The following is a 16,530-nucleotide window of genomic DNA, read 5'->3' on the forward strand; positions in this document are numbered from 1 at the left end:
CAAGGCCTTTGCCATTTCCATCACCAAAAACAAAGAAAAATCTATATACGTTATAATGAAAAATTTCATTTTCAAATCATCTTTAATTCCGTATTCTCTTTTTCATATTCATACATTCTCTTCCTTCAAATATTAGACATATTTATTTTTAAATACTTCCATCTCTATTTAAAATACAATTTCCAGGAAAATTCCCATTTCCCAATATCTACAAGCACCACATCTTCACATCTCTCTTTACTTTCTCTTCTAACTCACTTTCCAAAAGCTTTTGTACCAACCTCCTTTCTCTGGACACATTTCTGTTTATCAAAATACTCCTGGAATCACTTATTCACTACTTTGACATACGTATCAGCATCCAGATCAAAAAAGGATTCTCTTGAACTCCCTCAATTTCCTCAGAGTCCTTCTCCACTTAAAATCAACTCATACGACAGATGAACTGAGCCTGGTACCAAGCCCAGTAATCCCTCAACTTCTGCCCACACTTCTTGTGTCCCGCTACACTCCAAATTGTTTCCACTTGTCCACAGTCTGGTCTTTAGCACTTACAGTATTTGTCTGTGATAAATTGTGTCTATAAAGTCTGTCTGTAACTGACAATCTCCCCCACACCAGTCAATTCAAGATGAAGGCTATCTCAAGTAATTGGAATTAACTCTTTCCCTAAATGAATCCTGCCTATTGGATTGCACGTTTATGTCACTTGGTTTACTCAACTGTCATTTATATTTGAGACAGATAACCCTCCCACAACCCTAATTTTAACCATAATGTAATAAGGCGTATCACATAACTACTCTTACTTGCGGCTCCAGGGTTGAGGCTCCAGGCTGCAGACAGACATGTTTGAGTTCAAATCTTTCAGGATATTCTCCAGTCTCTTTGGCTGTACCTCATTCACCCATAGGGAAAGTGATGACCTGATATGCATGATTTGGAGTTGGGGAGGAAAGCAAGAATACTTAAAGAAAAGCTCACTCAAAAAAGGAAAACAAGTGAAAATATTCACCCCACTCATTGAATATATAAATGTCCTTTCTTCATTGGTTTGGCCTCCATCCAGGCCTTTAATGACCACTTGGGCACAACCATCAGCAGTGTGTTTGTCTACAGAGAGCATGTCGACCTTGTCAAGAGGTTTACTTACCTCAGCAGTGACATTCATGCCTCTGGTGACTCTTCCTATGAAATAAGTAGATGGATTGGGAGAGCATGGGGGGTCATGAGGTCACTGGAAAGGGGTGTGTGGCGCTCCAGATATCTATGCAAAAGGATGAAGATCCAAGTGTTTAGAGTCCTGCTGCTTTCTGTCTTGCTATATGGTTGTGAGACATGGGTGGTATCCAGTAACCTGAGACAAACACTGGACTCCTTCGGTACTGTGTCTCTATGGAGAATCCTTGGGTACCGCTGGTTTGACTTTGTTATCGAACTAACAGTTGCTCATGGAGTAACACCTGTCTTCGGCAGGTAGATGGTAATTTCCAGGGCTGGGATTGGACCACGTATCTGCCTGGGGGGTTGCCAACCAGGATCCGGAGCTGTTTCATTGTATGGTGAGTGCGGCAATGCACTGTACCAGTACATGCTCCCCAACCTGACCTGACCTTTCTCCATTACAAGGTCTTAGAGGCCATATAAAATACAGTATATGTCAAATGTATTTGGATGGCTGTCAATTATAAAAGGCCTGTTAAAGCCCATTGAGATACTGTGTGATTTCAGACTACACAAAAATGTATTGTTGTTGCTGTTGTTATGTGTGCCAAGGATTTCGGGCATTGACGTATTTACCTTTTAAATAACAATGCATAAAAAAACATAGCAAAACCCCAGTGTGAATGGCAAGACAAGCAGCATATGCCTAATTATGCAAATATGTTTTAAGCATTGTGGGTATATTTTATTTGGAAAATTTTACAGAATAGCAGATAGAATATACATATATATATATATAGAAACACTGATATCGCTACTCCATATTTGCAGAATCATCACCATAAGACCAAAGTGGACTTTTTCGTTGTTTGTTGCATACATATTTCCTCCCTTCCAATTTATTTTTTGAAACCATATTTCGAAGACATGTCCGTTTTGGCCAAGATGTAGCTTTTACGATTTGGAATATTCCATCTGCAAGTAAAAACACGTTAATGTGCATTATAGATTTATAACGTTTCCTTGTGTCCGGTGTTTTAAAATTATGGAAGTAAACGATGCCACTGTGCTGAATTATGTCGAGTATCCACGTAATGTTAGAGACTTGTTCCCAGTATTTTAAATATGTACCCATAAAATACCCTGAACTACCGTGAGTTCTCAAATAATGAACGTTTTAATTCCCCAAAGTTTAATTTTATACATACATGAGACATTGGCAAGCAGCAGACGTCAGATGAGTGGACGCTTGCAATAGCACTTGCAATAAGTTACCCGTTATCTTTTAGAAGCCTTTCATGTCCTGCGCATGACCAATTCGCTCCTCCAAATGAAGCCCCACCCCTCACGTAACCAGGACACGCGATCCCGGAAGCGGTTGAAAAGCAAAAGGAGTGAAGCAGTATTTGGCGGACAGTGTGAAGAGTGCGAGTTACTTGAGGAGGTTGTTGGGGTTTTTTGGGAACATGGAGAAGAGACAGCAGGAAAGGGGGCATCTCCATCATCGTCTAAGATCGTCGTTGAACTCAGGTTTTCTTTTTGTCTCTCTGGTCTCCCTGTTTATACTGAACCCCTGGTGCTGCTGCGAGGGTGTTTGGGTCAGGAGACTCGCCAAACAGGACAGTCCGCTTCCGATCTCCGTGGAAAAATACGATCGCTACTACAATTACGAAGAGCTGACAGAGCGACTAAGGGCCTTAGAACAAGCCTACCCAGGCCTCGCCAAGCTCTCAAGTGTGGGCCAGTCGGCTCAGGGTAGAGAGCTGTGGGTGATGCAGATCACACGGGACCCAAACACAGAGCAACCGGACAAGCCCAAGTTCAAGTACGTCGGGAATATGCACGGAGACGAGACGGTGTCCCGCCAGGTGCTTGTATACCTAATCGAATACCTGTTAGATAGCTATGGAGAGGTGGAGCGCGTAAGCCGGATCCTGAACACAACCGACGTGTACATCATGCCCAGCATGAACCCAGACGGCTTCGAAAAGTCAAAGGAGGGGGACTGTCAAGGAGAGAACGGGGGTCGAGAAAACAAAAACAACATTGACCTCAACAGAAGCTTTCCCGATCAGTTCGTGAAAGTCCAGGTGTCGAAGGATCTTATCCCGGAGGCGATGGCCGTCATGAGGTGGATCCTCGACAAACGGTAACAAAACTTTCATAACTTGCTACCAGACGCTTTGATTTCATCTCTGTAAAATCTGGACCTGAAAGTTTTCTAAAACTAAAAGATTTCGTCTAGTTTACTGAGTGGCAATTCATGAATCTCTACTGGCTGCTGGGCCAATGGGCGGCGCCGCTTTGTGTTCGTCAGATTGTCCTAATAGCTTTAAGCACTTGACTAAATAGCTTAGCCCCGCTACCTGAATTAAAGTGTTTCCTGATTTCTCCTTTAAACGTAGTTCACTTTATTTTTAGGCAGTGTCGTAATTGTAAGTTTCGTATTTCTAATGCGATCGCACTGTTTCTGTACTCAAATTCTTTTCCGGATTTCTCCAGTGATTACTCCTTGTATTTCGGGTGCCGTGTTCTTTATTTATGTCAGTGAAGAGTGATAGCTTTTTTCTGAAATATATGGTGTAGAGCTTTCTTGCTTTATATTGTGCTATCAATTATTGTTTAATTTACAAGTATAAAAAATCTGATTTAACACCAGTCGCCCAAATTAGGGGTGTTCTTTTCATTAAGAAATGTAATGATTTACATCATAGACTGGAAGTATATAATGTACAAGAATGTCTCAAATGTTTCCATATTTAAATGTGTGCTTCAATTTAAATGTTTATATTCTAAATATTCTTGATTGTAACAGAAATTGGTCATTTTTCACTCTCTGGTAGAGGTTCATAGAGGGTTAGATCCATAGTAAAGAATCAAAATTAATGTCATATTGGTAATCACTGACTTTGAAATAGTCTAAAGTGATACCCTACATGCTTATGTTTTAAATTTGTTATTTTTAACCTTTTAGGAATGGCTCTTAGGGAGCTAGGCCCACCTTTCTTGATCAGTAACATCAAAATGGCATAAAAAGACACTTCACATGCCAATATTACCCATCCCCATTTTTTCTTAGTTTTGTGTAAAGGACTAACTTTGACCACTCATATCTGATTAGGGCAGTTTTTCCTAACCTCGGTCCAGGGAACACTGTGGCTGCAGGTTTTTGCTCCAACCGGATTTCTAATCAGTGACAACACCTGATAACACTGATCTCATTTCATTAGCTGGTATTATTTTTCTTTTATTATACACTAGCAAAATACCCGGGCTTTGCAGCGGCGAAGTACTGCCTTAAAATTTTTATTAAGAAAAGTAAACCATGTGAAAAGCAATCTTGCCTCAAATCTCACAGCTTGGATTGCTGCCGTCATAATCGGTTTGAGTTTCATGGTTTGTTTCAATTACGACAGTATTTGCAGGACTTGTGTTGAAGTGACATTCGGCATCTGTCAAGCATTGTAAGCATACAACCGGTTTCATCGATAACTTCACATCCAGCTTTTGAGAGTTTAAACATTCATAAACATCAAAGTGTCCACTACTGAAATCGTCACCTGTGAATCTAAGATGTTTAAGAGGCATTGACAGTTGTCGAAAGGTGTAAAATATTTAGCCATTTCGGTATACTTGGAAGCGACAACCGAACAATTCAGCGGCAGCCATCAACTCACATGCAGAACCATAGGTGAAGGGCTTAAGCATTTCACTCTTCTAGTGCTCCTGTGTAGTATAATTATCTCCTGTACCATCATCAGTCCACACCTTGAACCTGTCCCAGTCATTCAATACATAAGACACAATGTTCCTCCGGATATCAAGAGTGAGCCTGATGTGGCCGTGAAATTTGTAGCACAGAGAATGGAAAAGGCAGGTGCCATTTCCAGGCAAGGAAACCACTCGGTAAGTGACAGTTCTTTGATTGATGGTGATCACCTCGATAGACATGTTAATGGCCTCAATAGACATTTAATGGGGGTACGGTTGGAACGATAAAGGAAATGGGTACCTGAACAATGTAAAGTAAGTCTAAAATATCTACACAATAACTATAATCGTAATAAACGAACAATAAAATAGCGGAGAAGCCGTGGATTAAATAAAAAGACTGCAGTTATCAGCAGGGAAATGTGAATACTGTGGCGAAGCAAGGAAGGGAATGAAGAGACCGGAGCAACAGACGGCCTTATATAGGCAGGCAGCCAACAACGTGGGAGGCGTGGGGATGGGGGACCCAACTCCTCCTCACACTGCGACCGAGCTCCAGGCTATGGACGTATATATGTACGTAAGTAGGATTCAGTTAGCGCAGGGAAGCCGCCTACCAAATTTCGTGAAGATGGTGCCATAAATAAGAAAGTTCAATATGGCGGACGTTGTCTACTGTTATGACCGTTGCGTGTAGAATTTCTAAATGAAACCTGCTTAACTTTTGTAAGTAAGCTGTAAGGAATGAGCCTGCCAAATTTCAGCCTTCTACCTACACGAGTCAGTGAGGGCTTTGCCTTTTATTAGTATAGATTCAGAAAAGCACATCAGCATGATTTTTACATTTATAAGACATTTAGAAATATTTCTGCTTTTGCTATAGATTTAAATGCTTAATTCTCTTTTGATGACTTCATTATATTTTGCCCTTTCTCTGTGCAGTTTTTCCCTTTGTTACATCTTATTAATGACAATTAAAAACGAGCAAAGCAGACACACTGGCAAACAACACTGAATAATCAAAGGCTGCAACTAGTTTAGCAGCAAACCCAGTAATTATTAAATAATGGATTAATTAAACAATTAGAACACCTAGAAAAGTAAAATGAGAATCAAGATGAAAATATTGTTAAAAAGAAAAAAGACATTCTCATATAGCTGCTTCGTACATTTTAATATATACAATATATATATATATTTATTTATTTATTTATTTACAGAGAGAGAGAGATAGATAGATATATTTACCTTACTTAGTTTTCTAACTTTTATATTGTTCCCAAAACACAGAACTTGGGAAATAACACATCACTTAATTAGTCCAGGAGTCCAATTAAAAACATAAGCTGGTTGGAACAAAAACCTGCAGCCACAGTGTGCCCCTGGGACCGAGGTTGGGAAACACTGGAATAGGGGATGAACCCATAGGTTTGGTCAAGTCCTTCTAATCATTTTTGCAGAAGTCACCTATTGGTTTACTTTTTATTGTAAATGCAAATGTTCCTGCACAATATGTGGTCCAAATGGCCTAAGAATGAGTTATTTTTGTCTGGTCCAGAGGACAAAATTAGGGGAAACCCTAAACCGCTCAATGTTTGTCATAATTAAACAGCAAGATGCATCAACGTACATACCGTATGTGGGGATTTTTATGTACTGATGAATCAGGAGGTGCCAGACAAAAAATATTAAAAGTGATTTCTAAGTATTCATAAGTAATTCATCCATCCATCCATCCATTATCCAACCTGTTATATCCTAACTACAGGGTCACGGGGGTCTGCTGGAGCCAATCCCAGCCAACACAGGGCGCAAGGCAGGAAACAAACCCCGGGCAGGTCGCCATCCCACCACAGGGCACACACACACACACACACACCCCCCCAACACACACTAGGGACAATTTAGGATTGCCAATGCACCTAACCTGCATGTCTTTGGACTGTGGGAGGAAACCAGAGCACCTGGAGGAAACCCAGGCAGACACAGGGAGAACATCCAAACTCCACGCAGGCAGGACCCAGGAAGTGAACCCAGGTCTCTTTACTGCAAGGCCGCAGTGCTAGTACCACTGCGCCACTGTGCCACCCTTGTAAAGAATTATTATTAATATTATTAAAGGTGCCAATTTGTAATTTCCAATCAACTTAACCAGCAGATGGTTTGGAATGTTGAAGGAAACCCCAAGCAGAATTGTAGACAATGTGCAAATGCTACCACTGTGCCACCCCTAAGTAATTCTTATGAACACAAATTAATCCTTTCCTTAATTGTTATCTTTATTAAAAGCACTTAAGTCACAAGGATACCAGTTAGTTTCCACCTCACTGAATAATCCTCAGTCAAGTCACCTAACCCTTCCCTATTCCAATTAATGCAGTGATAAGTGAAGCCATTGGTTTACTGGGTAGATTAAGTATGCAAGCTTTTGAGGCTCCTCAGACCCTTTACAACTTGCTTGAAGAAGTGGCCCGAGGTGCCTGGAAAGCTTGTAGATTGCAATCTACTTGGTTAGCCAATTTTTAAATTGAAACTGTTGTGATATTTTAATTTAACTAAAGGCTACATTCAGTGCAGTGTGTAGCACTGCTGCTTCACAACTCTAACTATTTGGGTACTACCTCCATTACTAAAAGAACATTCTCTGGTTTCCAGACTCATACCAAAGATGTGCATAATGGATACATTGCCATTGCAAAAGTGACCATCTATAACTGAATGTTGTTTTTGTAAAATACTGTCCTGCTCACGGGTGGACAGGTTTGAAAATTAGTTCATAGGTGGTGGGAAAGTGGTTTAGGGAATGAGTGCTAGTGCCACACAGGTTCAAGAAATTAGTTATGAATTGCAGACTGGCCACTGTATAGAGTTTGCCTCCTATGTTAGGACAGGTTTTTACCTCTTCACCTGCAGCCCAAGAATGTACAGGTTAACTGTCTGATTGAATGGTAGTAAATGTGCCCTGTGACATATGGGCACTTTCTTTCTAGTATTTGTACCTTGTCCCATTCGCTATCTTGATAGATTTCATGTCCTTGAAGCTATTAACATTGGGTTCAAGCATGTTTGAAGAGTAGATGAATAAATATTATGGCTGTCCATGAATAATTTTGATCACATGTACCTTTTTATTTTGAAAACTTGTTCTGTGTCACCATATTTATGAATTCATCATATGGGTAAAACAAATCCCTGAAAGTTCATGAAAATTTTAATTTTATAAAATCAGGTTAGTATGGTGGTGACCTTTTGGACAGATCTCTTTCTAAACATTTTTTTTTTTGCCGTTAGTTAGGAATGATCAAAACAGTTGCAAACGGAACTGTGTGACTCTTAGAGAAGCATCTGGTATAATGTTGTTTCCAGTTAATGCTTGTCTGGTATCCAATTTTAATATAATAAAGGAAATTCTAAAAATGAGTCAAAGTGAGGTGATAATTAAAGCATTCCTGTATGTTAAACAGAACAGATTTGCTAGAGAAGATGTAGATGGTTGGCTGATGATGCCAAGAACCCACATAATTCACTGAGTAAGGTTTTTGGACACTAAACATTATACTAACAAACCTAGTAGTTTTTATTTATTATGCATTATTGTTTAGTGTGTGAATGCAGATTAAATATTTTTATGCATTCCCCATTTTAAAAAACACAATGTTACTTTGAAATCAACAGATGATGTGAATTAGAGATGCCCAATGGGCAACCATTATTTCCTTTTTTACATAGGTTGTATGAATGTTCTCTGTATTTTTATCTTGCTGCAAGATTTAAATTGGAAATCACATTCTGCTCTTGTAGTAATATTTATCTTTCTTTGGGGGTTTCATTTAAAAGAGTCAACAAACAAAGAGACATTGGTGAAGAAAACTGGCTAAAGTGAAATTCCTAGAATCTGCTGGACTTAAAGCTTTCTTTTTTCTTGAGCTGCTACAATATCCAGTTCATCTTTCTTGTTCAGCAAAATTGCTCCTACTTTTGTCAATAATAAATTATTTCGAGATGCAATGCTCAGTTTGCTTTTATACAAATAAAACCTAGTTCTTTGAATAAGAGGTCATCTACTCACTTTGTTGGACACACAATTGAAGTGAAAAAAGCTTTATTTACATGGGAGAAACCCAGGGCATCTGTTAATATATACTGTAATTCCAATCAGAGAATGATAAAGAACTACAAAAATTCCAAGTGTATACTAATGTTTTTGTCTCTAATGAAAACCTGGACTACCTCTTCAAATACCAATGTCTTATACATATTAGGTGTAAGTCACAACTTGTGTTTTAAGAATTAGAATCGCAACTAGAACCCACCGCTTCATGAGTGTCTCCACAAGTTTAATTTGTCGATTCTTATTTCTAGTTGCCCCAATAAGCATGTCAGGTTTTTCTACTTTGAAATATTTAAAGATTTGGATTAGGTTCACTCCACACATAGCATTCTTTTTTCAAAACTAATGGATGCCCTTTAATCCTTGAATGTAGTTAGTTGCTCCTTTTTGGATAGTTTGTAGACCTGGTATGTCTTTTCTATACTGAGGTGACTGCACTTTAACCCAGTTTATAGAATACAATATCATGGTTTAGGTTGACCAGTTTTTACAATATAAGCCATTCATTTTGTTTTGCTTCATTTTTCTGGAGATTATAAGCACATCTGTGACTATTATCCTTCAAAACAGAACCTTTGTTTTCTTGAAAATTATTTATATAGAATCCACAATCAATTTACTTTTCTGCGTTTGCTGTGCTCTCTTTCTTTTTTGTATAGTTTGTGACGGCTTGAACATGAGGCAGGATACTGGTGTGTCAAACCATAAATCATGTTTGAAAATTAAATGAGATTTCAAGTTTGCATTTTATTAGACACTGGCTATAATCCAAGAAGTACTTACAATATTTTATCTTGATAATCTTGAGTTATTTTTTTGGAACTGCAGGTGCATTGATTTATTTATTGCCCTCTCTGCTTTTTATTTACTGTATCCATTTCACTCTTAACATATGTGTATTCTGTTACCTCTTCAAAGGTTTGTTCTCTCTGGGAATCTACATGGTGGAACTGTTGTTGCCAGCTACCCCTATGATGACTCTCCTAGCCATGAAACAGCTGGTGTGTACAGTCGCTCACCGGATGATGTGGTTTTTAAATATCTGGCCAAGAGCTATGCAGAAAAGCATCCGCTAATGCAGACAGGAAGACCTAACTGCCAGGACACACCACATGAAACTTTTAAAGATGGCATCACTAATGGAGCTCAGTGGTATGATGTAACTGGTAAGCAATGTATTTTTTAATTATAATTTCAGTTTCAAAAAATGCTTATTTGAATTTCTGTTAATAATTAGTGATAGTGGCATTATTGATTATCTTCACAAATCATTTGTGATCACAGTCTGCAGTCTCAGGAAGCATCGGAAGATCTGTTATTCTCCCATCCAAAGACCAGTATCACACTACACTCCTTACAACTTGTGGAGCATGTTGCATTTAATGACAGCATCCTTTGCCTTGAGGATGCCAGACTACATAACTAGGAATTACAGGACATAATGGCTTACACGACTCCCTCATGACTTCTCAGCACTGTTTCCAATTTCATATTGTGTTGTGAAAGTATCATAAGGTCAGCACATTTTGGCAGTCAGTTAATCTGAAGTCTTATTCTTTTTTGCTCTGCGCTTTCATAGCTTGACCAAGCCAAGATGTTAAATACACACTTGTGCTGGTTCCAAGGTTGCATGAACCTCTGTCGTGTTTGAGTGGTCCTGAACACCCATTTTTCTTGATTTCCTGAGGCCACCATTGCTCTTCTCTGCATTTCTTTTTCATTGTCATCTACTCTGTGGGCATTTTAAGCATTGTACTTTTAGCTGAGCACTTACTGGTTTTCATCTCTCACAGATATATGCGTTCTGCTACGACTTGTGACATAGTCAAACCGGTTTGGTTTTGTACTGGCTTGCTGCATAGGATATGACTATAATTTATGAAGATCTTACCACAGGCAGTTTGCAATTTCGTTTCATATTGGTACGGTACATATGGAGACCCTTCCACCCATCCATTTTCCTATCCTGCTTATCCATTTGATTTCAAGGGAGGCTGTTGCCTATCACAGAAACACTGGGAGAGAGATAGAAACCAACCCTGGACCAGGTGGCCAGTGTACTGCTGTTTGCACTAATGCACAAACTTCACACTTACTGAACCAATTTACATCTGTAAACTAACCAAACATGCACTTGTACAAACCTACCCAGCACCTCCTTGAAAATAGTAAGAAATTTCTTTCAAGAATAAAGCTATTTTAGAAGAATAACATTTCATTCTGTTTTAAGATGAGGTTTATGATGCATGTTTGTTGTAGCTGTGTAATGTTTATTTGAGTATGTAAATGATTTAGTGGTGTGTTAAAGCAGGAAGAGGCAAGCACAGCAGAGATGGAGATAAATCTAAAAAAAATGCAGTAGGTCTAAAAAACAAATATGCAGAGAGAGGAATTAAAAGGACCAACAGATAAGGTTGTTGTGAAATGCTACTTTGGGGAGGCTGACTTGGCAAAAATGAAAATGATTTTAGCTTTTATACCAATGGTACAATGAATCTTACACTAATGGTGACCAAGCAGTAACACCACTTCAGAACCGATTTGCTGAAAAGGTTTGATTTGTCGTAATTATTGCGAAAATTAATGTATGTTAACATGAGGTATTGTTGCTTGACACTATCAGTGCATTAATAGAGACTTTCCTTACAGCATTGGGGTTTAGTTTAGATCTCACAATCATTGAGAAATAATTTCCCCAAAATTTAACCAAGATAGCTAAGGCCTACAGCTTAAAAAAATGTTGAAGAACTAAGTGGGAATTAAGATTTTACTATGTGACCTTGATGAAACCAAGTATTTTAAGACTAAAAATTATCAAGACTGATCTATGGACAACAATGTCCAAAGGAAGAGTATGTTGACTCATGAGAATTACATTGTGTTCATTTCATTGAATTCTGTACAGTATGTAGCCATAGTCCTTTGACCTTAATTTTATTTTGTGTTATACCTCTTATTGTAGAATGTAGTTGCTGTTATGCTCTATGACTTGCCCAATCAGTACAATTCAGTAAGACAGCCTTGCCATTTAGCATCAGTATTTCTCAACTAACTCACAAGGAGAGCTTGGGAAAACTTAACCTATCCTTCTTGAGATTTTGAGCAGTTTGCCAAGATCTCTTTGATGCTATCCAAAAATATTCCTCAAGACCTCTCTTTACCTCACTCACACATACATTTTCATTTCATGAACCATTGTAGCTGCTATGTGTTTTCATCTTTGTTATATTTGGAGCCCCCCTCTCTTTCTCCTTTGTTTGATCTACCAACAGGTTATAGGTTTGCCAGAGTGATTCAGATCAGACGTTGTGACTTGAAAGTCAGTCATTGAAAACTGGCAAAAGGTATTCTTGTAGTAAGTGTTCATATGACAAAGGCCAACCATGTGTACAAATATGGTGTGCATTATGGCTAATTTAGTAACAATTCTTAACTTGGACATGACTGTTCCTAACAACAAATATCTTGGGAGATAGTGTATGGGGTGCGGGGACGACATACCCTGTTCTACTTGCCTATATTAAAAAAAACTTGCCGCCATACACATTGCCAATTTAAATTTTTGTTTTCTTTCCCTAGTTTTTATGTTCTACTACACCAGTTGAATTTTTGTTTGAGAATCGGCCATATTTTTAAAATGGCTGGGGGTGGGACCCCAATTAGATATATTGAGTTTGATAGGAGTTGTTTATATAGTATATGTTTTTTTGCCACCTTTGAGAATACAATTCTTCAAAAGTAATTTCCACTTAACATCACTTTTTTTGTATGGACTTTGTTGTGTGGCTTAGGACTTGAAAGCTTTACTGTATTACTTTTACCTATTTCTGTTTTTATGGTTGTTGTTCATTGTCTTTGAAATTGGGCCTCAACTGTAAGGATTTTCAGTAATGTATTCCCTTCACATTGTCTTATCATGACTAAATTCAGCTAGAGGCTCCAAAATCTAAAAGAAAGTTAGTAAAAATAATTTTCTACACCTGCTTAATTTACATTCAGATACATGGGAGGAGAGTAAAGGATCAAGCTTAGCACAAAAGTAAATCCTGGGCTTGTTTTTTAAAAAGACTAGGGGGCTCCGCCCCCTGCTTGCTTTGCTCGCCCACCCCCGGGTTTGGTTTACCGGATATAAAATTTGAAAGAGATTGTTATTTTCATGGGAATTGTTGCATATGCATTACCTTCATTTTTACTTTAAAACTTTTGTCAAAACAATACTTGTCCTTTATTTGTGTCCCCGGGCGTGGTTAAATCTCTTTCTCGCAGGACGTATAATGCTACTCATGTTATGGGGGGGGTCACGGAGCTGAACGCACGCTAAGGAGATGCCGTCGGATCATCTGCTGACTTTCTGCTGCTACTGCTGCTGGCGAGCTGCATGTTCTGCTTGTCATGCGCCGATCATTTAAAAGCCTGTTCAGCAGCTGTCCTTTTGCCTCTTAAGTGGAGAAGCGGTGAGATCATCTGCTGGCTTGCTGCTGCTGGCGAGCTGCGTGTTCTGCTTGTCGCTTGCCATTGTTTTAAGAGCTGAAGTGTGTCTGCCAAAAGCTTTCCAACAACTGCTAGGTTAGATGTCCGTGAACTTGTTTTAAATGTTGTCTCACTGCCTTGTCTTGTGTGACGTTTAAGTGTCTGTCACAGTACGTCATATTGTCTTCTGAGAAGATCACGTCACGTCTCCCTTCCAAAAATTTTTTTTATAATAGAGAGAAAGTGTCTGCCACAGTTGTATCCAAAAAGAGTGTTTTTGTGTGCTACCTTTAAATATTCTGATGTGAGCTCATGCTGGGAAAAGTTTAAACTTCCCACAACCTTGTATTAATGAGGTAGTATAAAATGAATAGGTATAATTAAAAATCCAGCACATTTAACAACTTGTATTAAAAGCATGAACAGACATGACACAAAATCATAATTTTCACACGCAAGTAAAATTTTAAAGACATTATGTACACCTTGTTTAGCAGGATTTTCCATTTGTCATGTGCTGGAGGGGTTGCCACTGTAAAAAAGTTGCATAAGTTTTAAATATTCTTATAACACAAACTGTCAGATGCATAAAAATATCAAGGCTTTCATGCAAACAACCATTTCCAAACGAAGTGTGATCATTAACAAGTATCTAAAATGTCAAACTTGTCTGTTTACATGTACAGTATCTGCTAATATGATGTGCTCAGCTTTTTTGAATTCTTATTTTAATGCAGATGAATGGGTGGAGGTTTGGGAGTGGACAGTTCATGCAAGCTGAAACACACAGAAGGCTGAAAGGGATAATTGTACTAACTGTTTGCTAATTTTTAAACTGAAGTCAAATTAGAATAATACGCATTGCAATGTTTTATTTCACTGTGTCATTATATGCATATTATAACCTGACTGTCTTGTTTGCTTATTATTCAAGTACTACAGTCTATATATACAATTTTTAAAAAAAGGCACAGTAGCACAATGGTTAATACTTTAGCTTTGTGGAACTTGAGTGTTCTCTGTCTTTTTTTTGGTCTGATATGTGCGAATGTTTCCTGTGATGGATTTGCACCACTGGACTTGATTGATTTCTATCATGCCCCCAACACTGTTGGCATAGGCTATAACATCCACAGGGTTGGAAATGGATTAAGCAGGTTTGAAAATATATTAATAAAAGATGCATTGTTAAATCTCCTCTCCAATTTACTTACATTTTTGTGAGATCCTGTTTGTAGATGTTAACCAATTTGCATATTGCAAAAGAAGCATGCAAACAAAGAAGCTTTGAAGTTAATTTACCCTTTCATTTTAACCTACACAAATATAATTTAAAGGTTTTCTATCTACAAAGATAGAAACTATCAAGTGATTCATTTATTACAACTTTGTAACATGTTGGTCTTTTATTATGTGGCCGGAATTTCATAAAGCAGTTGTGGGAATCACATTTTATTTAAAAATCCACACAGGTTAATTTTTTTTTTCAATAAATACAACTAAAATAAAACCCCATCATCATGGCTAATTTTTATCTAATTAGTGCAACAGTGCAAGTTAATAATAAATATTTGGTGCTTGTGAACACAGTTCACTTAAGTTCAATAGTTTGAGTGTTTTAATAATTTTCATAGATCAAATGCAATTACAAGCTTACAAACTTAAGTACTAATTACACACACAGAAAGATCTAGGTTAATTTAAACACACAGCTACATAAAGAAATTCCAGACTGATTAACATAAATTGATCCTAACAATATCTATCTATCTTCTAAGCCTGCTTATCTATGGCAGTGTTGTGGGGAAGATGGAGCTTATCCCAGCAAGCACAAGGCAGGAACAGTCTTATATATGGTGCCAACTCATTGCAAGGTGAACAAACTTACATACTATGAACAATTCAGCATCACTAGTCTTACTAGCCTGTATATGTTGGGACTGTGGGATGAACCCAAGAGAGAACATGCCAACTCCATGTAGGGAGCACCTGGGATGTGAACCCTGGTTTACTTGTTGCAAGGAGGCAGCTATAGCTGACAACAGAGGAATGTAAAACAAAATCTCCACTCAACAGCATCTTGCAGAAAATAACCCTCTCAGTTTCGAGGTTGTTCATGGTTGGTTAGAACAGGGATTTATTCAGTTGGCTTTGTCTACTAACCATTTTAACTTTTCGTGTCTCCAAGAGGACAATTTAGGATGAATGAGGAATTTGGAAATAGACCGCAAGATAAATAACTGGCTAATAAAAGAAGACTATAGATAGCCCTGAAAAGAAAGAAGAGCCTTTGCCATCATTCTTGAATGTTAGGGATCAATAGATATGGCAGGTAAAAATTGTGATAAGCTTTAAAAAAGTCAATGTTTTAAAACTTTTGCATAGTCCATTAGGGATGGGTATCAGCACTGTTGTCCCAATTCAATTCCAGATCACAATGCCCCAATTTGATTCATTATCTATTTCATCTTGACTGAATTAGTGTGTACTGATATATTTGAAGTGGTGGCTTTTTTAGAAATTACTTAACCATGTATAGAAAACATTAATATAACATGACAAATTTCACTAACACACTTTATTTGAAGGGAGTCTACATTGTAACTTCATAACACATGCATAAGTATGAAATGACATTTAAGAAGAAATACTTGATCGATTAGTAATGAACGGTTTACACCAGTGTTTGGAAGATGTGGAACAAAATATCATTGCTCTTTTTTAAAAAAAAATTCACAGCACTGCACTCATTCAAAATTCACCCTAATTTAGCTAATATATATATCACCACATCATAGTCCACACATATTATGGTGGTGCTCCTTGTTTTAATACATTGCAATGGCATTGACTTTATAAAACATCTGTATCATCTTGCGAATAATATTTGTATAAAATAATCAAATATTGCTTCTTCAATAATAAATGTTATTCAATAACCTATTTGTGTTATGAATCTCCATGTACATACCCTTCAACTAATCATTTAGCCAGATTTATTCCCCTATTGGAATTTTAATCATGAATTAGTCAAAAATTAAAGATACAGTGGGAAGACTCATGTATTTCTATCT

The 16,530-nt window shown here is 37.8% G+C and overlaps 1 protein-coding gene across 1 annotated transcript in view; it reads left to right on the forward strand.

The window, feature by feature from the left end:
• Positions 1 to 2,524: 2,524 nt before the first annotated feature.
• cpda (carboxypeptidase D, a) overlaps positions 2,525 to 16,530 on the forward strand; it is an 80,699-nt gene continuing 66,693 nt past the window's right edge. The window contains exons 1-2 of the mRNA XM_039756908.1: positions 2,525 to 3,313; positions 9,905 to 10,152. Of these exons, the coding sequence (XP_039612842.1) occupies positions 2,631 to 3,313; positions 9,905 to 10,152 (931 nt within the window). The 5' untranslated portion in view covers positions 2,525 to 2,630. The remainder of the gene's footprint in view (positions 3,314 to 9,904; positions 10,153 to 16,530) is intronic.

This window comes from Polypterus senegalus, chromosome 6, assembly GCF_016835505.1.
Source record: "Polypterus senegalus isolate Bchr_013 chromosome 6, ASM1683550v1, whole genome shotgun sequence".
Taxonomy (NCBI): Eukaryota; Metazoa; Chordata; class Cladistia; order Polypteriformes; family Polypteridae; genus Polypterus; species Polypterus senegalus.